The following is a 23792-nucleotide window of genomic DNA, read 5'->3' as shown; positions in this document are numbered from 1 at the left end:
GAGCTGTTTTTTCAGGGTAGTGATGTATGATGGATTTCATCACTGTAACAGTTTGCAGTTCACAGCTATGATGTTAAAGCAATATCAAAGCAACCTCTGTGATAATGACTGACAATGACTGATGCCAGTGTTTACATATAAACTGCAAATTTGAGCTCATAAAAAATAATGAAAATGAGGAAAAAGATGAGTCTGGGTGCATTTAGCAACTAAATGTATTTTGTAAGTAAACAAACATTTTTCCTTTAACATGTGCAGCATGTATTAGCACCAGGTATTCTTTCTCATTTAGCACATGGGTTAAAATCCTCTTTAGCATTTAAAAATGTGAACATCTTCAACAATATGATGACTGGTCACTGAAAGAGGTGCTCCTCAGTTCAGGGACTGAGTGATACAGTACTAAGATTTTCCTCAAAAAGTGTCTTTGAAAGCGTGATTTAAAAAAATGTGAAATTTCTCCTTCAGTACCATCAACTGCAAATCATCATATTTGGCTCAAAATGTAGAGCAGTATAGCGAGCTGAGTAATACACACAAAGACACACTAATCAAGCATGGGTTTTGTGTGTGTGTGTGTGTGTGTGTGTGTGTGTGTGTGTGTGTGTGTGTGTGTGTGTGTGTGTCCAAAGTACAGTTTGTGATCTACACGGAGGAAAAAAAAAATGATGTAAATAATAAAAAAAATAAAATACATGGAATATCTCTAAAATAAGACAAATTAATATTTTGAATTTATTTTGTTAATCAAATTTCATCTCATTTTTGAGAGATGTTACTACCACATTAAGTGCAAAAATACACTACCAATCTTTTTTACATTACAAAATGTAATAGCACATTTAGTAATGTCTTTTTTCATTGCCAAACTATGAGTATTTTTCTCTTTATTATCTCTATATTTATTTCTGCATATATGTATTCTGGATGCAACAGTCAGGCAACTTTTACACCTTAAAATAACTGCTTCAGACTCTCATAACTGTCCTGGGAAAGTCGCGTAATGCTTTATAACACACTACCACCAATGGGTCTTCACCTAGCTAGAGGACAAAACTACCTTTGTATTCTCAATATGGAAACAATGGCAGCAGCAATGTGAAAGAACATGACATTTATAGAAGGGAAAAGAGAGGGAGTAAGAGACTGAAAAATAATAAATGCTGGAAAGTCTGAAAGGTTGCCAGGCAGATACTTAGCTTGCCTTCTTGTAAGTAAGTAATAAGTAAGTAATAAGTAAGTAATAAGTAAGTAATATTGGCTAATCGCTGATGTCTAGAGTTTTTACAATTACTTTGTAATAATTGTAGATTTATCTATGTTAGCAAAGCTGCGAACTAGCTAGTGTGTTTAGTAAAGGCAGAGGGTTAACTGTTAACATCTAGTTAACTATGATAACATTGGCTCTGACATTGTGGTTGCAGGTTTTAATCATCCAGCTTGTCATGGAGAAACGGTGTATTACAACTGTAGGGATGGCCATGTGCAAAAATATAGATGGAAGTCTTTTTTTTAATATATACCTCCACAGAGCTAACATGACTTACATGTAGGTAATATGGACTAACATACACTTACAAAGACATATCGAGGTAGTACATCTACCTGTCCTAATTAGCAGGACATCTAGAAACAATTCTGAAGTCTTAAATCCTCTCGACTACTCAAACCCACAGCACATGTTTTTGCCTGCTGCACTCTCTGAGTTGCATTATTCACCAAAGTAAGTAAACAGCTTTTTACAGTTAGTTTGATTTTGATTGTTCAGCTAAAGATTTGATTGTAGCTTCTATCTTAAAAGCAAGACCACTGTTGCAAATCCCAGTTTTTGTCAGCATCACTCAATCGTTTATAGACTATATCTTCCAATACACACTATTTACATGGACAAGTTAAGAGGCTAACAGTAATTTTTTGTCAAGATAGATGACCTTTCCCTTGGCCATTTTAAGATTTCTCAGCTATCCTCACTCACCTAAGTCTAATTAAAACCTTTGGTGATCAAACGATGCAAAGTCACACAGGTGTACAACTACAGTTGCTAAGCTAAAGAGCTGTTCTTGTGACTTTATCTACATGTATTTGAACAGGCAGCCTGTTGCACCTGTCACAGGACAAGAGGCCGGCTACACCAATGACAGGTTGCTAATCTGTCACAGGTCTAACACAGACAGAGAGAACCCATGGAGACACCATGCAACCAACCTCTGCACAGAAAGGCTCCAGGGTGGATTCGAACACAAGACTCGATTCTTTGAGGTGACACTGCTAACTGCTGCACCACTATGCCATTCCCTACTGATACCAGATACATTCAAATAAGTCTGGAAAGAGTGTTATTCAAGACAAAAACCAAAAATGCACTCAACACAAATGCGTGTTCTACATGCAATCAGTGGATGAAAAGTGGGAGTCTGAGACAACAGCGATGTCAGAGATGTGAGTCTGTATTAAACCTGCCCCATGCTGAATAAGTAGCTGTCATTGTTCCAACACAAGTTCTGGGTGGAAATCTGGTTGACTGGTAGGCGATGAGATGCAAAGTCAGTGAAACATGAGCTCGATATTCATCAAGATCTCAGGCCACTATAGAAGTGATACAGAGGACTGAGTAGACCCTACTGTGTGTGCTTTGGGAGACTTGACTCTTAAATTGAAAAATATACACTGGCTATAGCTATCTACTTAAAGTGTATTTCCATATGGACATAAATTGGGAAAATATATCAATTGCTCTCATTCATGCATGCATATCGACAAATATTACTAAAATATGCAATTTCTGGTTTTACATTTTACAATATATAGACTAATTAATTTCAATATAGAAACCTCTGTATACATTAGCTCACTTAAAATTCTTTTCAGATGCGAAATAAATACAACATAGAACAATATGTTGACTATTTAGTTAATTAGCAAAGTGAGCTTTCAGATATATGTATTTTAGAAATAATTCATTAAGAGATTTAAGTATACTGGTACAACATGTCAGTATAGTATGTACATTACAAGATATCAATCACATTAACTCAGTTTTTGTTTTAAAGGTGCTTTTTTAAAATTACCCTCTGCAGAATCAAATTAAATATTTGACTCCTAGGGGACAGTATGCTGAAATGTTTATGGATGTATGCTGCTGATCTTTTAAACCCTGATATTTCGTTTTAGTCTTATCTGCAGTTCTTCAAGAGGTTTTCCTTCTGGAGGTCTCTGTCACTAATACTAATAACAATAAAGGGCTATTCTATTCTATTCTATGCTATTCTGAAGGTATTTTTAAGCAGTTGCCAGCTTAAATACAGGTTACAAATTGGTATTGCCCAGTACAGTCCATCCCTAGTTTAACTTCAGCAAATATCTTAAACACTGTAGATAAACATTTTATAAATAAAGTCAAAGTAGCTGTTTATTCACATTCTCCTAATAGCATTAGTTAACTAATTAATGATCATTAATTAATAATGCTTAACTTTTAAGCATTTAAACTAGAGCCCGACTGATATAGGATTTTTAAGGTAGTTATTGATATTTGTTTAAAAGTGTTTTAAAATTTCAATAAATCAGCCGACTGTTTTCTTTTTTCAGACATATGAAATGTAAACATTTCTCATATGTAGTTAATTATGAGTCCTTACTGAGATAATATGACAGATTAAAAATAATCTGTTATACAGTCACAATAAGTCACAGATTACAGATTTACGCTCTGTCTGACTTTGCTCGGATCAGCTGGTTGTTAACTTATTATTTGTGACATTTCAAAGTTGTGAAGCAAACAGGTAAGTTGCAGGACCCTGTTGGATAAACTAAGTGCCTTTTAATCCTTGATATAAACTCTTTAAAGAAGTTGCAATTATTCTATTTTAAAATCTATTCCATTATTTTAAAAGCCAATTTTAGTCAATCACAAATTTATTTTACTCCTAATTCATTTGTTTCTTCTTAGAACTATAAATATAATGTAATAATCTATATCAAATTTTGAGGATATTATAGCTATTTTTTATGCATTCATCTTGGGTCTTCATCCACTGTGCTACATGCAACCAGTTTCAGTCCTCTCTGTTGTAACCTACAAACTGCCACAGCACCATATTTCCTCCCCTCACCGAGAGAGCCTACAGCAACACACACACACCAAGGTCTGCTGAAATGAAATAAACTGTGGTGTATTTAACAGGCACAAAGCAAATTAAACCTTTGAATTGTTGTCAAAATACAGCTTTTCAAATCTTGCGATGCCTCAGACCGGGGGTTCATGGAAGAAGACTTCCCTGTTCTTCTTTCAACAGGATTCTGAAACCAATCACCACTCGCACCAAAAGCCTGCTCACATTTTGGAAATGGAAGTGGTATTTGCAATCATTTATGGATGCACCACTCATGGTCTCCCCAGCATCTCACGAGCTGGGGAGTGCCATCGCTACTACATCACCTCTGAGGAGCCATTTAGCCTTAAGTTGGTGCCTTAAGGGGCAACTAGCAGTGATGCAAGACATGAAGTGGGCGGGACCCACGGTAAACAATTTTATTGACTGAAGGCATGCTTAACTCATTAGAAGGTTACCTAAGTCTGGAATGACCGGTGGCAACTTACTACCAGCGACAAAAAGAATATGTGACATACAGTTGAGTCCCTGTGTGTGGGCCTCCTTTATAAAGAATATAAAAAACAACATTCATGATTTCCACTTTTGTTGACCTGCGTCCCTAAACGCAGCACAGAATTTACAGATTGGAGTGGGTCTTGTTAACAAAATGTTACCAGTAATTTCGTTCCGGTTGTTAAGTGATGACGTGACAGTCCTACTTCCGGGCCTAAAGTAGTCTGCGTTTAATATGGCTTTTGTGTTGTTAACATGTTTAATGTCTTGGATTTTCTTCTATTTAATCTCAAAAAGTTCCTAAAACAGTCAGTGATCACTGTTGACCTCCCTCGACTGCTAATCATTTATTTAAGCTCAGTTTTTAAAACCTTAGGATGTAACTACAGCCCAGCCCATGCAGCAGTATATGAATGACTAACCATGTATTGTGGATGGATTATCTCAATTGTTCTCCTGGCTGAAGTTTAGTCCTTTTACAGCATCCTGCCATGCGATTACATTTGTTCCTGACCACTGAGAACACTCACGTTAACTTTTATCGAGTGGATAAAAAGTTAGCTTGTTTATATTATGCTAACATAGCTGTGTCGCTAGCAGTCACGTAGCACATCATTATATACCAGCTAGCCAAACTTCAGTAACCCTACAAACGTCACTGCTGTTTAGTTTTCTGTCTTCATTTATGTTGGAAGTGATAACAGAGCTGTACGTTTTAATTTGTTTACAAAACCCCGCAGTAAGGACATGCTATATTGTATTTAGATAGAAGCTAGCAAGCTAACTTCCTGCTAACTTCTAACTCTGTTAAATGTCATAAATTCCGTTTTCATGGATGCCTGGATGTTAAACTCAATTGTTACACCTGGTAGAGCAGAATGCTGATCATTTTATTAAAGATAAAAGACTAGGCAGTTTTTCAACTCTCAGTAATGCCATAGTGATCGTTTGATATATGGACCTGCAGCGCAGTTTAGGCCCAGACATGGCTAGTGACGTCAGACTTAACAACCAGATAGGAGGTGTGAAGCCAAGTTATTCTGACTAAAACTCTTATTATTGGGTTTTGGAAGTGGAAAATGTGATTAAAGTTGTATGAATTAACATAGTTATTTCCACAATAAGTGCATTATCTGGAGCTTCTCTACTTTTTTCTTTTTTGTATAACGTCTGTCAAGTCAGGACTCTTCTGTTATATGTTTTCTTTTATTTTAGCTTGTTTATTCATGTATTACAAACGCACTCAGAAGATTTAGTTACAGCAGCTGTTTTATTAGATAGATATAAATGAAAAAAATAATTACATCTATTCCAGAATTGCTCCTGCATTACAGAAGGCCCATCTAAAATTGCTCTTTATGAAAGCATTTATTGTGGAAATATTTTATACAAGCAAGTAAATGTAGTCACTGAAAAAATGTCTGATTTTAGAAGACTGCTGGGATTAGCAGCTCAAAATCACAAGACATAGAGAAATAAATAAGATTAAGATGCACATCATTGCTGTCTTATTAATCAACCTCCATTGTTCTCATATTGCAACATGTCACCATGACACCTACAAGTGAATACACCTTCTATTGATAAAAATCCACACACGACAAAAGCTTGATTGGTTTTTTTTGTTGTTGTTTTAACATACACACCCCTCATCTGCGGATTCCATAATGTAACAAGAAGCAGCATGTGTACTGTGTAATATAGCTGAGTTTCTGATGTTATGGCACTTTTGTTACTCATCCAATCATTAAAAAAATGAACCGTGTAGCTGCGCAGCATCCAGCACATCCATCACATGTCAAACACACTTCTCAATCTGTGGAATCAATATTTGAACCAATCTGTGAAAATACAGCAAAAACATTCGGCTCACTGTGTGTGACCTTCAGTGCCACACAGCGTTTTCTTGGAGCATAGATGGAGTCTCAACAAATGACAAGCACATAAATAGAAACTGGCCAAAAGAAGCAGATATAAAACACACAAATAAAAAACAAACATTAAATAAAGTTTGACACAAATGAAACAGGCAAAGATTAAGGCCAAATAAAGCCAGTGTTTTATGCCCTCCTAAATAAATATGAAGCAAAATTGTAAGTATACACACACACACACACACATGTGTATGTATATATATATTTATATATATGTATCTGAAATGGCACAAAATCCCTAAAATTGTTTATTTCTGTTCACTGAATTGTTTTTGGCATAAATTTCAGAAGTGGATTTGCAGCCCTCTAAGCTAACTAGAGTAGAAGAAGTGAAATGTAAAGGAAGAGACAGGACGTGGACAAGATTTTGCTCCAGTGCAAACCGTTCTGAGATGTAAAAAGCTGGAATTAAAATTAAAATTCAAAATAATTGGAGCAACTGTATAACTTCATAAGAAACTAAATAGAAATCACAATATTTTTGTTATTAAAAAGCCACATTTGAGGGTGCCAGATTTTTTGTAACTTTATGTGGAATGAAGACAAGACCTGTTTGGTTCCCATCTGTCAGTGAAAAACTACACAGAGTGAAGATTAGGCCGAGTACAGCAAAGCTAAAGGTAATGTTTCTGTTTCCTTTCACCACGAGCCCTTTTCCTGCTCATTCAGCACAGAGCAGAAAAAAGCTGATGAGTAAAGATGTGAATCTTTCTTGAACAGATAAACTATGTGTTCAGTGTTTGCACATTTGGAAACAAATATAAAAACAGGTACATAAAAAAGCAACAATAATGAAAAGATGAGTAAAAAGGCTAGTTTGTTCTCCTGGCTGATCCAGGTGGTTGTGTGGTCTCGTGTCCTGTGCTCTGAGGTATACTTGGTAGGAAGTGAGAACACCCATATTTGTGAGGCGAGTTTCTCGGCAGATAAGAGATGCTGCTGGCGGCGAGAGGTTCTTATAGAAGGTGCTGTAAACGGAGACCCGCAGGATGGGGAGAGAGGATTGGCTCAGCACAAGAAACAGGACCCGAGGCTGGAGGGAATGTTAAAATTAAGAATATGAAGGGGGAGTAGGAAAATAGTCGTTACGAAAATCAGCAAAATGGTTGGCTGTATTTATTCTAGTTAATGATTTTGCACTGGAGTAAAATTTTGGACAAATGTGTCAGTTATCACTTAAATCTTTAGAGGTCTAAACATTTTTTTAAATGGAATACTACTTGATGTAAGAACAGAAGATTGCTGTGCCTTTGGGTCTCCAAAGCAGGAAGTCAAATAATCCAAAATTTGGCGGAGGAAATGCCTCAAAATCACAATTCCAATCAAAGATGGCATTAATCTGATTTTTTTTAAACAAAAACATATGTGTGGCTTCTGATAATAATTCTCTTAATCTGCTTTTTTTTGAAGAAATTGAGACTTGTCAAGGTTAATTCATGAACACAGCAGAATGCTTACTAATGCAAACTAAACTGACCGAGGGGTGCAGCTGTAGTATAAACCAAATCTGAATGCTGAAATTTTGTGCCACTCCCCTTTGTAGGTAATAAACTGCGACAATTCTAGTGACAGTATTCTTTTTTCTTTCAGCTGAGACGTAGCTAGTGCAGTGTCATTTTGGAAAGGGGAGCTGTATTGAACAGCTGTGACTTTCAGAGGAGGGTGGCATGGTCTAGGTCTGTGTTGTCCATGCTAGCCAAAATAGCTTTCTGGTCCTCCCGAATTGGACGACGGTAAAGCAGAGCAGAAAAGCGAATATATGGGTCATGGAGAATGGGCCGCTTCTTCTTTTTGCGGAGGTAGAGAGCTTCTTCGGGCTGGAGTACCTGAGAGGTGTAGGCCTGCTGGGTCTGAGAGGTGGAGACACCTGGAGGCAAAGAGACGAACAGGCAGGTCATAGCCACCAGAACTCAAGGTGAAAATGCTGTTCCGACACTTTCCCTGAAATGATGCTTTGCTTCTGGGCAGGAGTAGATCAACTCCATGAAGTACCCACAAGTCCAGTTTATTTGTAATACAGTATGAATCTTGATCCAGCAGGCAGTCAGCTTATTTTATTAACTGGAAACAGTGATTTTTACTTTTACATTGATGACAAAATCCACTACACCTGCATCTGTTATACCTACCTAAAATATATCTCCATAAACAACCTGTAAGTTCATGCACAACGTATGCCAGGCCATAAGTTCTGCTAAGTCAGGTCATATAACACGGTCAAAAGCCTGCCTTTTTTATTACAGTGTAGGCATTTTATGCTATGCTGTTTGGACTTACACTATGCTAAGCTAAGCTGGCTCTAGCAATGACAATGCTCCCTAAGATGACACTTTGAGCTTGTTGCATAAACGTCACCAACTCTCTGCTGTGCAGTAACTCCAAACCTCTGGCATTAACATCAGCACAAAAACTGCAGCAGTTTCTAGAAGCAAAGAGCTCTAATGTTTAATGTGTGGGTGTCCCAGTACTCTTTTCCATATAATGTAAATTATGATATGTCAGTTGGCTCTTTGGTGCATATATTTTCATCTTCAACATTCAACTCGATTACTGTGCTGTACTCTGTTTTTGTTAAAATATCTGGATTTTTAGAGAACTCGAGTGGTCAAGCAATAAGCTAGCATACTTCTCAACCACTTGAGTCCCACTTTTCATAAAAAGCAGATCTTGATTGCAACATCTGACGGAACAGGATGTAATTTGTTTTCAGTGATGCCTCAATGTTTGCTTTTGGGAGTGTTTGGACTCGGAAACACTCCCAACACCTCCATTTCTCAAAAGTCTAGAAGTTTAGTCTAAGAAAAAAATTTTTTTTTAAGGACCTCATGTTGTCTGGGGTAATGTTTCATGATTTTTGGAGGGGGGGTGTTACACTTTCTCCTTTAAGGTGGTATTCTAACGCACTGCCCTGCACATTAAAATGATGCTGTAATGTGAAAGGAAAGGCTTCTGACCAAATGCCAGCTGGTGACGAGCTTCAAAATGCCATGCTTGACAATCTTCTGAAAATGGCAGCAGGTCATTTCAAAGACATTTTCAAGATGAAACGGAACCTTGTTCCACTATAGAGACCTCAACAGTGGAGAAAATGAGAACAAATATTGAATGGTGGTTCACACCTGCTTTCTTTCTGGTCTTGGAGTTATTGTTGTTCATAGTCATCTTCTTGGCCTTTTTAATACGTTGGTATCTCAGTGCATCGATCCTCTCAGACCCTGAAAGGGCACTCTGCGCACCTCGACGTTTTCTGAATAAAGAAGAGAGAAAGAGGAAAAAAGGGGTAACTCCAGGCTAAACGTGGTCAGTGAACTGTATTTCTGCACTACGGAGCGCAACATAACCCACACAATCTCAGAACAGCACTGCTCGTGCTAAGCAAGAGGTACAGCACATTGCCAAAGGATCAATGTGAGACACCTATTGAAGCTTACCCAAGCTTTGCAATAAAAAAAACATGTGATTATGACTACTATAACCTTATACATCATCTGGATTTACTATGAAAATTTTTCACTAAATAAAATCCAGATCTCATTAAGTATTATGCACCTTGAAATTTCTGGGGCATTGAAGATATTTTGCTCAAATTGATCCAAACAATTTTCATCCAAAGAAAAACAGAGTATTTCACAACTCCTGAAGCTATCTATTGATCCCATTGGCTAGATTAGGTCAGTGAGAAAAGTTCCACTTGCACTGTTGGTTTCAGAGGAACTGTTTCCAAAATGAAGATTACTAAATGCTCTTTCCAATTCATAAGTCTGCAGATTTGAATGTTTACTCTAATTAGTATAGTATTTCTCTCTGAAAATAACAGATACAAATGTTTCCTTGGCATGAAGTACATTTTTCGCAGCTGTTCATCACTTCCCTCCCATTCACAGAGGCACATGTGACAAGGCAGCCCCCAGATTTCTGCCACAAGCACGCGCTTGATTCTCTCAAGGCACAGAAAACAATATGCTTTACAGAGAGGCCATCTTCCCACCGTGGCTGCAGAGAGAAACCGAATGCTGTTAGTAGAGGGGAAGAATCACAGCTGAGCAACAAAGCATCATCAATATGTGTTCATAGACATGGATACTGTCTACAATGGGCTTCACCATGCTGACAGGGGGAGAGATGGCGGGAGGGGAAAATGACTACTTGGGAACAGTCACATAATGAAAAATAAGCCAAAGAAAAGCGAAGCACCAGGACAACAAATGTAACAAGAATTTATCCATATAATTGTTTCTTTTTTGAAACGGAAGAGCAATATTTAGCGATAGCATGCATGGCAGTTTGCACATGGAACACGACTTTAAAGGGGAATACATTCAAAAGCACTTCATTGGGCAGGTAACTCAAAGATTAAGGGGAACCTCAACCCTCCCTGGTTGCCCCGCTTTTATAAAACATTGGTTCTTTAGAAGAAAAAGAAGTGCAGAAGCTGCTTTGGCAGGGCACTTGTGTCACATGGCAGTGAGAACTGTTCTGCAGTCCACTTACAAGTGCAATTGTATACTTACAGGAGATGAATTGATTCATGCTCTCTACAGATGCTTTATGTAGAGGATTAGGGCCATGTGTCCACCAGGATTTTGTCCTAATTTATATAGAAATGCTCGTGGGAAGTGCTGGTCGTGGCTATCGTTACGCTATAGCTCTTAAAAACTTTCTAGGAATCTAGTGCAATTTTATTAAAAGCTAAAATACATTTTAAATTACATTGAGCTCCGAAGTTTAAACGCGCAACAATTTCATCACTGCCAAGAACATGCAACAGCACTGTCTGCTTCATTTTTAAAGCAAAAACCAAAACAACCACAAGAAAACACAGTTGTCAACTATTCCTCCCAGTGGACACACAGCTTCAGGTGACATCACAACGCCAATCTTACAAAATATTTTATTGCCTTCAAAATATTTTCAATTGGGGTCGTACAATATAAGCATCTGTTATTTAGAAATGGCAGAATGTGTCACGCTTGAGGAGAATGCTAAAAGCATGTTTACAAAGTGATCCGAGAACAGAGAGTGTCTATGCGGAGGAAAGAAAAGGTCCACGCAGTCACTGTTTTTATCGAGTCACTCAGTGCCAAAGAGACAAAACACCAAAATCAACCTGTATGGTTTTTTTAAAGTAACAATTATTTTTGCATGCCACTGGACAAAAGCTAACCCTCTAAATTCATACACAACTTTAGGCAGAAGAAGACCAGCCTGTAAAAATGGAATGATTCAACCAAGTATAACAGATATATTTAAACTGAAGATCAAATTTTAATACAAATGGCTAAACAAAATAGTCCGTCTTAGTTGTCTCCAGCTTCACTGTGCTAATGTTATGCTAACATAGCTGTGTCGCTAGCGATCACATAGCACATCATTATATACAAGCTAGTCCAACTTCAGTAACCCTACAAACGTCACTGCTGTTTAGTTTTCTGTCTTCATTTATGTCGGAAGTGATAGCAGAGCTGTACATTTTAATTTTTCAGAAATCCCTCAGTCAGAACATGGTACATTATTTAATCTTTAAAATGTTTTTGGAGACTTCCACGTACCACTAGAGGGAGCCCCCATACCAGCAATGGTACGCACACAGTTTGAGAGTGACTGGTCTAGCCGTTGGTATGATTTCTTCATGTCAGTCACGTCTTCTAGCTGCCTGTGGAACATCCCAAATAAGGAGTCTGTCCTTCCATTATGGTGCCCATCTTCCTCCTCTTAATTCTTCAGTTTATGCTGCCTGAGATATTCACTAAGCAAATGACTGGCTGTGGCTATCTTCCTGATGTACTTATCGATGTTTGTTGCTTCATCCTGGATAGTGGTTTGGACAGTCACTAGTCCTCAGGCTCCTTCCTTTTGCTTAGCATACTGTCTCAGGGTGCTGGACTTGGGGTGAAACCCTTTATGCATCGTAAAGAACTTTCTTGTCTTGATGTCAGTGGGTTCTCTCTTCCTCTTTTGCCGGCTTATTATCCCAGCAGGATAACTGGCAAGGCTTACGTGTTGACTGCCAGGACTTGTTCTTCCCATTCAGCAGACTGCTCAGGACTTGCCTTACTCTCTGAAGGTATTTGGGGCTTTCCAAGTGGCCTCTTCATGGTTCCCATTCAGGATCCAAGGTGCTTGTAGCTATCCTTGATGTCTGCAATGCCGTCTTCTGGTCGTTCGTTACCCTCAGTTTTACTTTTTGACTTTCTTCCCTCTCTGTGTTACCATCTAACTACATTTCTCTCCAGTCTGATGTTGTTCTTTTTTTAACCATGATAGACATACTTGGAGTAGCAAGACTTTCTGCAAAAACAGTTGCAAAAGCTTTGAGGGAGATAATTTGGCTAATGCCAAATTGATAAACTGGCTCAAATGAACGATTGTCAACATCAGAACATGAAGGTTATCAAATTTCAGACTATTTTAATACACTATTGTGTACATGAGTCCTTCCCATAGAGGTGGGCCCTTAAGGAGGTGATCAGGATATTTCTGCGATGCATCTGCAATGTGTGCCCAGAGCACATGTTGTATTGCAAATTGTGTTTGAAAGACAAAGCAGTGTCCCCTTGCACAGAACCTCACTGCTATTACTTTATTTTATATTATCTGTTATCTTTCCATAATTAGATAAGTAATTTCTTTCAGATATGTCAGCAATCCAAACATTTTTAAGTCTTTCTTTACAAAATATTTTCTACATTACACATCTACATACAAGATTGTTTTTAATTAATGAAGCACCTGTCAATGGAATTGATAAAATATGCAAGAACGCCCCAAATGTGGCTCTAACGGACTGTAGATTGCTGTTGATCAAAGCATTATAGACTGAGTTCAACATTTTGGTGTTAAAATGATACTACCATCTAGGTATAGATCAGTCCATCAAACATAACCTGTTAAATGTATTATTTTCTATTTTTATTGAAGCAAAGACAATTTGTTTTGCAGGGAAGTGTCAGAGGAGGATGCTAAATAAACTGTGCAGGTGTAATTTTTGTTTTTAACTCCTTTTGCAAAGAAACAATAAAAAATATACAGTAAGATAAAGAAACGAGCATACGTATAATAAATGGAAATCACTTTTTAAAAAGTCCTGTATCCAATATGTCAGCGTCATGTCCTTACTTTGTATATTTAGATGCTAAAATAGCTTTGTGACTTGAGGGTTAATTAGATTGCTTTAAACTGGACTTAATTTCACCTTTAATGTAGCCTGATTGTTTTAAGGCATCTTATCAAGTAGAATTACCTTACTGCCTTGGTATTCAGATTTGCTTGTCACAGGGAATACTTTAAGTAACTAAATTATTCCTGTTATTATCTTCAACTAAGTCTACACAGGAAGTGATTTGCTTTCCAGGCATCACTTTGAAGGTGACAGGTGGTTGCTAGTTGATAATCCGGACTCCAGCTGAATAGGTAACCTTCTTCAGCTTAGAAGTTGAGAAAAGATCATTTTGGGTCCTGACATTTCTTTTTTTTTTTTTCAGTCTTCACTTGGGAACTGGCCAAAAAGGCAGAGTAGAGCTACACTCCAAGCAATACTGATACATAAGAAATCTGACAAAAACAACCAGCTCACAAGAGACAGCTGAACATAAACTATGGTTAATCCATCCATCCCAAAAGCCATGCAGTTAGCAGTGTGCTCTGCTTTGTCTTGACATAGTGAAAAATTTCGAACACCAGCTGGCGGTAGCTGGTAGGCATACCAAAATGCACAAAAATAATTGGATCAGGCACCGTAAGGTGAGTAAAGCAAAATAAGCAGGTCTTGTTCTGGACATCTTGAAATGAAATCTGATATTGCCATTATTTGCTGATGAGTGCTAACTACATGAACTACTGGATCATGGATTCAGTATGGATTCAGATTTCTTCCTGCTGCTGCAGCTCTTGCTTTGTTTTGTTTTAAACTTGCTGATAAATGTATTATTCTTGCTCACATAGCAAGGAAACTATAACAATTCAGAAAATAACCAGGAGTGTGAGGTATTTGGAAAATAATATAAACAAGCTTGGTTAACTGGTTAAGACTCAAACGAAGCACAGTGAGAGTAGTCTGAAGCACTTAATGAAGTTACGTTTAGTCAAACCTTGCCAGATCCCCTTGCCTGCCTTCAGGTCTGTTGGCAGGACAGCAACATCTATCTGAGTGGTAAGAAGGAATGTGGAGGGACTGCATTAGTTAGGCCTGCACCTGTCATGTTGCAGGAGGGAGGTGTTTCTGTGATCTGAAAATTGAATTCTTAGCTGTGGGAATTCATCAATATTATGTGCCAATGGAATTTTACATTGTTGATACTATTTTAATCTAAACTGAATCAACACACTGTTTGGGTTCCTCTACCAGCTAATAAAACAGTCATTCAAATGACTGTGGCTGTGGTGAATGGCTATGGATAATTCATGGATCCTGGCCAACCTCTGAACTACTTGCTGTACATGCAACTGAACAGTTTCGTAACACGTTTGTACTCATCTGCCACAAAGACCAGTACAGAAAAATTAGTTTTGTTTCAGCAAAAGCAATCACTGAATTTTTACCAAGTCTTTTGACAAGAATATCTACTAGTTGGAATCACTAAGTGATATGATAGGAGATTACATTGTCATACACAATAATGTGTGGTATCCCAATACAAAAGTTCACTTGGAATGACCACATGACATTGAATAACTACACACGTGTGGAAGTTACTGATCTTTGTATGTTTGGATATTTTTCTTCTTCAGTAGTGCAGACATTGTGATTTATTATAAACTAAATGCTGTGTTTTGAACATTCTAAGTGTTCAGTTTGAGAATACAGTGTTCCCTCGCTTTTTGTTTTTTGCGGCCTCGCTATTTCGTGGATTTTTTTTGTGCGTGTGTGCAATTTTGCATGCTTTTTTTTTTTTTTTTACAGCGCATTGTGTTCCATGTCCTGATCGGCTGTAGACCATTGTCAATTAATCTCCTCCGTGCCGTGTCTCCTGTCTCCTGTGTAATGTGTTCAACTTGTCAAATTTACATAAATCTTCGATTGCTAGCAGTGTGACTCTGAAGTGTTGTACTGTATGTTTGTACGTTTTCTCCCCAACAAACACAACAATGTCGACGAAACGTTTTGCACTGTCAAAGGCACCTGCAGTAGCACGTAAAAGGCAGAGGACGATGCTAACCATCGCACAAAAAGTTGGACTTCTGGACATGCTAAAGGAAGGTAGAAGTTACCGTATTTTTTGGACCATAAGGCACACCGAATTATGGTAAATGGTAAATGGCCTGTATTTGTGTAGCGCCTAAGGACCCTAAGGACCCCAAAGCGCTTTACACAACAAGTCATCCACCCATTCACACACTGGTGATGGCAAGCTACATTGTAGCCACAGCCACCCTGGGGCGCACTGACAGAGGCGAGGCTGCCGGACACTGGCGCCACCGGGCCCTCTGACCACCACCAGTAGGCAACGGGTGAAGTGTCTTGCCCAAGGACACAACGACCGAGACTGTCCAAGCCGGGGCTCGAACCGGCAACCTTCCGATTACAAGGCAAACTCCCAACTCTTGAGCCTCGATCGCCCCTTTGAGGTGAGCAAAACAAAACAGTCAGATAAGTCAAACTTTACTCAACTCATTCTTCTTGCTTCCTCTACTTCTGTACCATTGATTCATTGAATTCATGTTGAATTCTCTGGCAGCTGCTCTATTCCCATGTTCTGGACCTGAAAACAGGGTTTGATCTTTGGTTTCATTCTATAATACTGGACTTATTTTTCTACGAAGGTTTGAACTTTGAGGGTGTTTAAACAAGAGAGAAAAGTGTATAAAGTGTGTAGTGAGGGGTTTTACAGCCTTAAAACATCTATAATAACTTTAAAAGATAAAGTTGGCTACTTCACGGATTTCACCTATCGCAGGTTATTTTTAGAACGTAACTCCCACGATAAATAAGGGACCACTGTAGCCCAGTTCAATCTTTACCAAAAGCTACCCATAAATGTATTTCTAATAACAAAGCTTGATTCACTGGCTGGGACCACATCCTCATAAGTTTGACAGCATTTCTAGTAGATAATGGCAGATGATGTGATCATGAATTGAGGCTGCGGCTTGGGGAAGGCCTCAGAGAGAACTGGCAGCAGCTCCCGGGCCAGGCAGATCCCGATGTACTAATGAGTAGTTAAGTCATTGTAAAAGGGAGTGAGTGAGGGTGGGGTGCAAAAACGAGAACAAACAGCTTGTAGAGAACCGGAAGGGACATGTATGGAGGATTCTGAAATCCAGATAAATTATCTTGAATAAGAGTTCAGTGGCATGAGGAAGAGCAGTCCCCACACAAGTGGACAAGTGGTTTAGTCTTAAGTGGTATATTTCAGTGATACCGTAGAACAAGATTCCCACATTACAGAGAGGGAGAAGCTGCAATAGATGGAACAGATGTTCTTGAGAACTTTTCGCTTTGCTTGATTCTTGACTTTTTCTAGTATTATACTACTACTGGTGAAGAGGGTTTCTTGAGGTGCTGACCTATTGTTCAGGGGAAGACTGCACCATGTCAAAATAAATGGCTATAGGGCTATGAAAACATCAGAGTTGTTGCGCACACAACAACCAATATGGTGACCATTAATGAGGGTTAAAGGCATACTCATAGATGCTGACCCATTACTTAGCCAAGCGCACTTAAGCCCTTTAATGCACTTAGTTCAGTGCATTTTACTCATGTGACTTTTGCATACCATGCCTGAAAAACATGAGCTGCGTGCAGTTCAGTTGGACTCGAGCATACGACATGGTACTGTGTCCCGGGCTGCAAGACCTGTCTCAACTCATGTACAAAAGGCCTAAAAACATTAACTATTACTACTGCTGGAGTGTGCTTTTCAAAAGTATGTGTGTGTGTGGGTGTAGGTGTGTGTGTCAAAGAAACAGAAAGGATAAGTGAAATGTACTTGGACCATCAAGCATTGTATAAGTGCCAGCTGATCTTTGCTGAAGTAATTTGGTTAAGGTTATATGTAGTGACGTAAATAAAAACTTTTAAATGTTTTCATGAGATATATACACTAAGGATATATCCATCTGTGATTTGGTATCCTTAACAGATTAACAGGGTTAAAGTTTTTGTGATTGTGGTCAGTTAGCAAACAACTCAAGCATGAAAACATGTTGGTGAGACATTTCTGACCTGATCTATTATCTTACAGACGGCATATGCATATCAGTCAGAATGCATAATGTACTTAAGACTGCAGAACTTAAAATGCATAGCCACTTTGACATAAAGGGAAAAAAAGAAAGAACTGAAATCAGCTACATGTGTTGACTGAAGTAAGGAACAACTCAAAGACTCAAAGGCTTGTATTCCCCTTTAAAGGACGAGGTGATCAAAAAAGTCCCACCTGCTAACCCCCCCCTTTCAGACATGGATCCAACCCTTACCTATTGCGGTGTAGAGGACCTGGTCACAACAACGCTGCCCAGATAGCTGAGATCAATCAAAAACAAAGCAGGTAAGACTCGAGGAGCCATCAAGAACCACCACACTGCCCCTACTTGATAATGATGGAGACATTGCAGTACATGAGAAGCGGACAGGCCCTGTGACACACTTTGCCCAACAACCTTCCCTTGGTAGTCAGACCTGGATGACCTGAAGGCGTTTAAGGGAGTTGGGGAGACGTGGGTTATAGAATGGGGGAGAAAAGTAGAGTAGGAAAAAAAATCTGAAAGATTGGACAGTAAGGGAGAATTGGTCATGCAATCAAGTTACAAAGGCTGAGGATGGGCCGCAGGGCCTGCCACGATGAACTCATCCCTCTGCATGATAAAGGCATCTTCAAAGGCTTGGAGCTGGACATAACAATGGGTGTTTTCTCTGGGGAACTGACTTGGTGGATATTATGAGAGTCCTCCTGTTAGGTGAAAGCAGGGTAACATAATACAGATGGAAAAACAGGGATCCCGTGGTGATGTCTGCATATTACCAGGCTTTCAGGGGCCTGCCCCCCCCCCCCCCCCCCCCCCAAAAAAAAGCATTTGACTGGCCATGGTTTTTAATTTTTTTTAACCAGATGGATTGTAGCCCTTAAAGGTCTGAAATGCAATCTGTGAAGCAAATGCATTTTCTTGTCAATTCACCATTTAATTTACTTACTTACTTTTAGCATTTTCACATGAAAATTTACGATGTACATTTCCAGGTGAATATTTTGAAACAGTGCTTCAGAGATTCAGTGGGTGAGTAAGTTTATGTCTGACATGAAAAGCAGCACTGACCAAAGCTAAACTTAAAAAAAAGGAACTCAAAAACAAAAATCTAGAGTTCATCAAATGAATCCGAGCAAAATGGTTTCCTTCCACCATACAACTTTCATTTTCATTAAGTCAAATGAAAAAAACATAAGCTAAACTATAAAATTAATTTGCCACAGAGATGACTTTAGGAAATAATGATTAGTACATAGCACTTCAGTAACAAAAATATCAGAGCAACTTCACAAACCAAAGCATTATGGGTTGGGGCAGATGACTCAAATGGTATCCCGCTCTGTAATCCTTATGGACCTACCCTGAAGCTGACAACTGGGGTGGAGAAGGCTCCGATGGAAGGATCTCCTCCTCAGTCCTCCTTTGAGATGGCATCTGCCCAAATATGTTGCTGCTTTCCATAGGGGGTGATGGAGACTGGGAAGCTGGGTAGCTGGTTGCAGAGGTGGCAAAGGCCATGTGGGAATGGTAGCTGGGACTTGCTCTCCTGCTACCGTGGGCTTGAGCAGGTGAGGAGGAGGGAGAAGATCTTCTTGAGAAGCTGGCTGTGGAAGGAGGGAGGAGGGTAATCTCAGACATCTCTGAAGGTATAGTAGGTTGGACAATGCCGGGACGTGGCCTGGGACGAACTACTATCTCTGGGGAGCCCTCATGAGAGCTAAGGGGGCTTTGGGTGAGGGGTGAGAGGCGAGAGGGCTGAAGAACCACCTGATGCATGCCAGAATCCATCCTACGAGCATGTCTGGGACTGAAATGAGGAGTGGTTTCAAACCATCGTGTGTCCAAGCTACTGAATGTGCTAGGAACAATATGGGCCATTGGATCGGTGTAAGGCAAAACCGGCACACCCATTCCATGGCTTGTGTGTCTTAGCTGCCCTAAATGTGCCTCTTGCATAGCTAAATGCTTGGCTGGGGAGCCATGAGGCCTGGCCCTGCTGGGAGACTTGCTTGAGTGGCTCTTTGGGGCCTCCAGTGGCAGGACAGCTGGATAAGTGGGCATTGGAAGAGAGGAGGGCTGGATAGCACTAAGGGGAAGAACATGAGGTGGAGGGGGATAGGGAGAATCGTGGCGGAGATGCAAAGGTTGATGTGGTGGAAAAATGAACTGGGGTCCCTCCAAACTTGCAAAGGTAAAATCCAATCCCTGCCAAATCTCTGGAGAACGAATGGAAGAGGTGAGGGTCAGTGGAAGTGGAAAACCAGAGACAGCATATTGCGGAAAATCACTTTCTCCCATTTCTTCAGGAATCATAGCGTGGCCAAAAGGACCCTCAGCAAGGTATGGAGGGGAGGACATGACAGAGCTAAGTGGGCTGGTATCTGGCATGTAAAAAGGAGGTGGAGGATCATGATCTCCAGGAGGACCTAGATAGCCATAAAAAGCCCTGTGGTGGAGAGAGCCTCGGATCTGCCCAGTGGCCTGGAGCCGACTGCTCTCCATGATGGTCATACCTTCGAAGGGCCTGTGGAAATGAGAGCTGTAGGCTGGAGGTTGCAGGTAGGATTCCTGACTGGAGATAGGAGAGATCTGGTGAGGCCGCAAGGGGGGCATAACTGGTGGAAGAGCCCTAGCGTCATCATTCTCTTCATCTGACTGTCGGAATTCAGGATATAGGTCTGATTCTTCCACAAACGGGAAGCCCTCAATTCGCCGGGGTTTGACAGACATTTCTCTGTCTGTAGGATCTATAACAAAACGTCCATCTGGGCCTCGACTGATGAGTTCAATGGGTATTGTTGCTTCAGCTTCATGCTTGGGGATGCTGTATTTCTTGCTTGTTATTGCTCTTTTGGTCTTTTTGTATAGAGATAATTCCTCCTTCTTCCCTGGACTTGGGGGTGGTTTTTTTCCACGCTGGTCATGACTATCTTCAGATGATTCTGATGGAGATGCCTTTGAACGAATGCTCTCTGGGCTCACCTTTCCTGAAGATGACCTGTGGAAAACAATACAGATGAAGTGATCATTTAAAATGGTACTTCTTTACAAAATAACAGTTTACTGATGGTGCTGGAGATGAATCCAACTACACCAGAACAAAACATGGATTAAAGAAAGAAAAACTAGACCCCATTTACAGGATTCCAAGTTCTAAGCCAAAGGCAGTGATCATGAATCATTAGCAAACAGAAATTCAGCAAGATATATTTCCCGTTTATTTTTAGGCAGTTAAACTGGAACAACAAATATGCAAACTTTCAAACTCAGAGAAGGCACTCCTCCGACGAGACTAAAGCTTTATCCCACAATTTTAAAGTAAGTCAAACCAAAATGTAACAGTTTCTTCCTTTGTCAGCGTTCCACTTCTCCATCAAGTTTCATATGAATTTGGTAAGTGAAAAAACATCTTGACAATACTGGACACATCGTGACTTTTTTTCAAAAGTGAAAGTGAAGGGAGTGTAGATGTAGAGGTTTGGTGACATAAGAAAAATGTTTGTTTCCAAAGCAGTAATTAAAGTGCACACAAGAAGGGGATATCAACTAAACTGTACAATACACAAAATCATTAAATTCATGCATAATTCTGACAACAACAAACTGGTTTATTGGTACCCACACGAACACTCAATATGTCTTCCCTGAAGGCATGTGCATCGACCAGTTTTAACCATTGCAGTAAAAAACTGTGTACCGGACCCAAGAACTACTAGTAGTTATCTGTAATTTGTTAGATTTATAACTGTTTATGTTATTGGTTTTAAAAGCGGTTTAACATTTAGTCTTATAATGGGATGCCTTAGTTGCAGAATGCTTATATCATATGCCATATTACTGCATTTTACCTTCTTTCATTCCCTCTATATCATCCCCCACTTTATACCTGATACTTTAGCTCTACTTCATCATTATCATTTCCTAAAGTTAAAGGCAAACCAGTACGTGTACGGTACAATTTTACTACCAATGAAGTATTTCATTCATTCAAAAGTTGAATTCCATGGCAGTATGACGTCACATTTTCCCCATTACAAAGCACTGTCAGGAGCACAAAGAAAACCAAAGAATTTTGATACCCCAAAACGAAATAAATAAATAATAAATAAATAATTTCACCACACTCGCTGATATTAGAAACAGAGAGCTGTTTGTAAAACCCAATGGTTATCGGCTGTACTGACCAACACTGTTAAAGCTCTAGTATGGTAGAGCTATGACTGATTTGTGAGAAAGGAGAGACTTTGATTGATGACATATATAGAAAATTAAGAATATCAGAGCTTGGAGTGAATGATTAGCCACATTTGTCAAAACTAGCTGAAAGGATAATTCAATCACCATACCCAGTGAAGAGTATCCTACTAGTTGGGATGCATACTATTTTGTGCCAATTTTGCAAGTGTTTGGACAATTTTGGTATCTATCCTTCTATATGATATCTGAGAGGTCTTGACCAAATTCAAAATTTTTAAAAGATTACGAGTTACAGTATATAACTTGTGCTTGTATATAACAAGAAACTGAGACACTTTGATGTTATCAAAGTCTTTCTAACCAAATTCTTGTTAGAAATTAGTACTAGAGCGCTATAGGAAAAAGGAAATGAAACCACAATTTCTTTGAAGCCACAATCCCTTTATTTAGTGATAAAAGTCATTTATAGCAGGTCTGTTTGTTATAACCTAAATAAACAATATAGTAGGCGATGTCACATGCGATACATGTTAAAGGTACCAGGTTTCAGTAGCTACCTTCACTGAAAAATACCATCTGCTATTTGAAGTCATGAGTACTTCTCATTAAATGTAACAACAATTTGTTTATCATTACAATAACACCTAATCAATCAATGTTATAAATTTGTGTAGACAACAACATTGTATTTCTAAACTATGTGAAAGATGGTGTCTCTGATGAACCAGGATATTTGTTAGGTATTATTTCTTGCAAGCAATATTGGTTGAAAACGATATAAAATTTAGTAGAAGTTAGTTGTTGTTATGGTAACAAATATTGCTGATAACATTCATAAATCTGTTATCAGACCTACATAGCTGTAATGCTGCTGGAGTTCCTTATATGATTATGGCTGGTTTGTATACACTGTGGTTTGAATATAAGCTCCCTGCCTCTCTTGCAAGAGAGAAGATACTTATTAGGGACTAGAAAGAGACAGCATACTTATCCTATATTGGCTTCCTGCTAAATCCAGAATTGAATTTAAATCCTTCTCATTATAAACAAGCTTTTGAATAATCAGGCTCATCTTAATGACCTTTTAGTATTGTTTCAACACATTAGAGCACTTCATTCTCAGAGTACAGCCTTAGTTGTTGTTCCTAGCGTATTTGAAAGTAGAATATGAAGTAGAGCCTTAAGCTTTCAGGCCCTCTTCTGTGGAACCAACTCCCAGTTTGGATCTGGGAGACAGACATCCATTCTACTTTTAGCGTTAGGTTTAAAACGTTCATTTTTGATAAAATATATATATATATATATATATATATATATATATATAGCAAGGGCTGGATCAGGTGACCCTGAATCCTCCCTTAGTTATTCTGCAATATGTCTAGGTTGCTGAAGGCTTTTTTATTCACCTTTTTCAGAAACTGTGAAAACGTTTTTTTATACACCACTCTGCATGTAATCATTAGTTATTAATAATCTCTGGCTCTCTCCCACAGCGTGTCTTTGACTCATCTTTCTCCCTTGACCCCAACCAGTCGTGGCAGGTGGCTGCCTCTCCGAGCTTGTTTCTGCTGGAGGTTTCTTCCTGTTAAAAGATTTTCCTTCCTACTGTCGCCAAAGTGCTTGCTCAAAGAGCATCATATGATTGTTGGGGGTTTCTCTGTTTTCTTTGTATTATTGTAGGGTGTTTACTTTACAATATAAAGCATCTTGAGGCAACTGTTGTTTGATTTGGCACTATATATTGTAAATTAAACTGAACTGAATTAAATCGAATTGAGCATATTAGTTACTGACATATTTATCCTTATAGTACAAACTGGTTTGTTTAGGCTTCTGGAAACTCAGCAGTTAGAAGTAATGGATGAAT

General features: G+C 39.0%; 1 protein-coding gene across 2 annotated transcripts in view; it reads right to left on the bottom strand.

Annotated features, from left to right (window-relative positions):
• Nucleotides 1-745: 745 nt before the first annotated feature.
• The window catches only part of LOC102776043 (protein turtle homolog B-like), a 161858-nt gene continuing 138811 nt past the window's right edge, over nucleotides 746-23792 (bottom strand). For both annotated transcript variants that reach the window (XM_087847107.1, XM_087847106.1), the window contains 3 exons: nucleotides 19089-20726; nucleotides 9661-9788; nucleotides 746-8408 (listed from right to left, as the gene is read on the bottom strand). In XM_087847107.1, coding sequence (XP_087703233.1) covers nucleotides 8194-8408; nucleotides 9661-9788; nucleotides 19089-20726 — 1981 coding nt within the window. In that variant the 3' untranslated portion in view covers nucleotides 746-8193. The remainder of the gene's footprint in view (nucleotides 8409-9660; nucleotides 9789-19088; nucleotides 20727-23792) is intronic.

Source organism: Neolamprologus brichardi, chromosome 10 (genome assembly GCF_056152115.1).
Source record: "Neolamprologus brichardi isolate AB-2024 chromosome 10, ASM5615211v1, whole genome shotgun sequence".
NCBI classification, from domain to species: domain Eukaryota; kingdom Metazoa; phylum Chordata; class Actinopteri; order Cichliformes; family Cichlidae; genus Neolamprologus; species Neolamprologus brichardi.
Note: the sequence above shows the minus strand (reverse complement) of the source record. Positions and strands in the feature narration are given on the sequence as shown.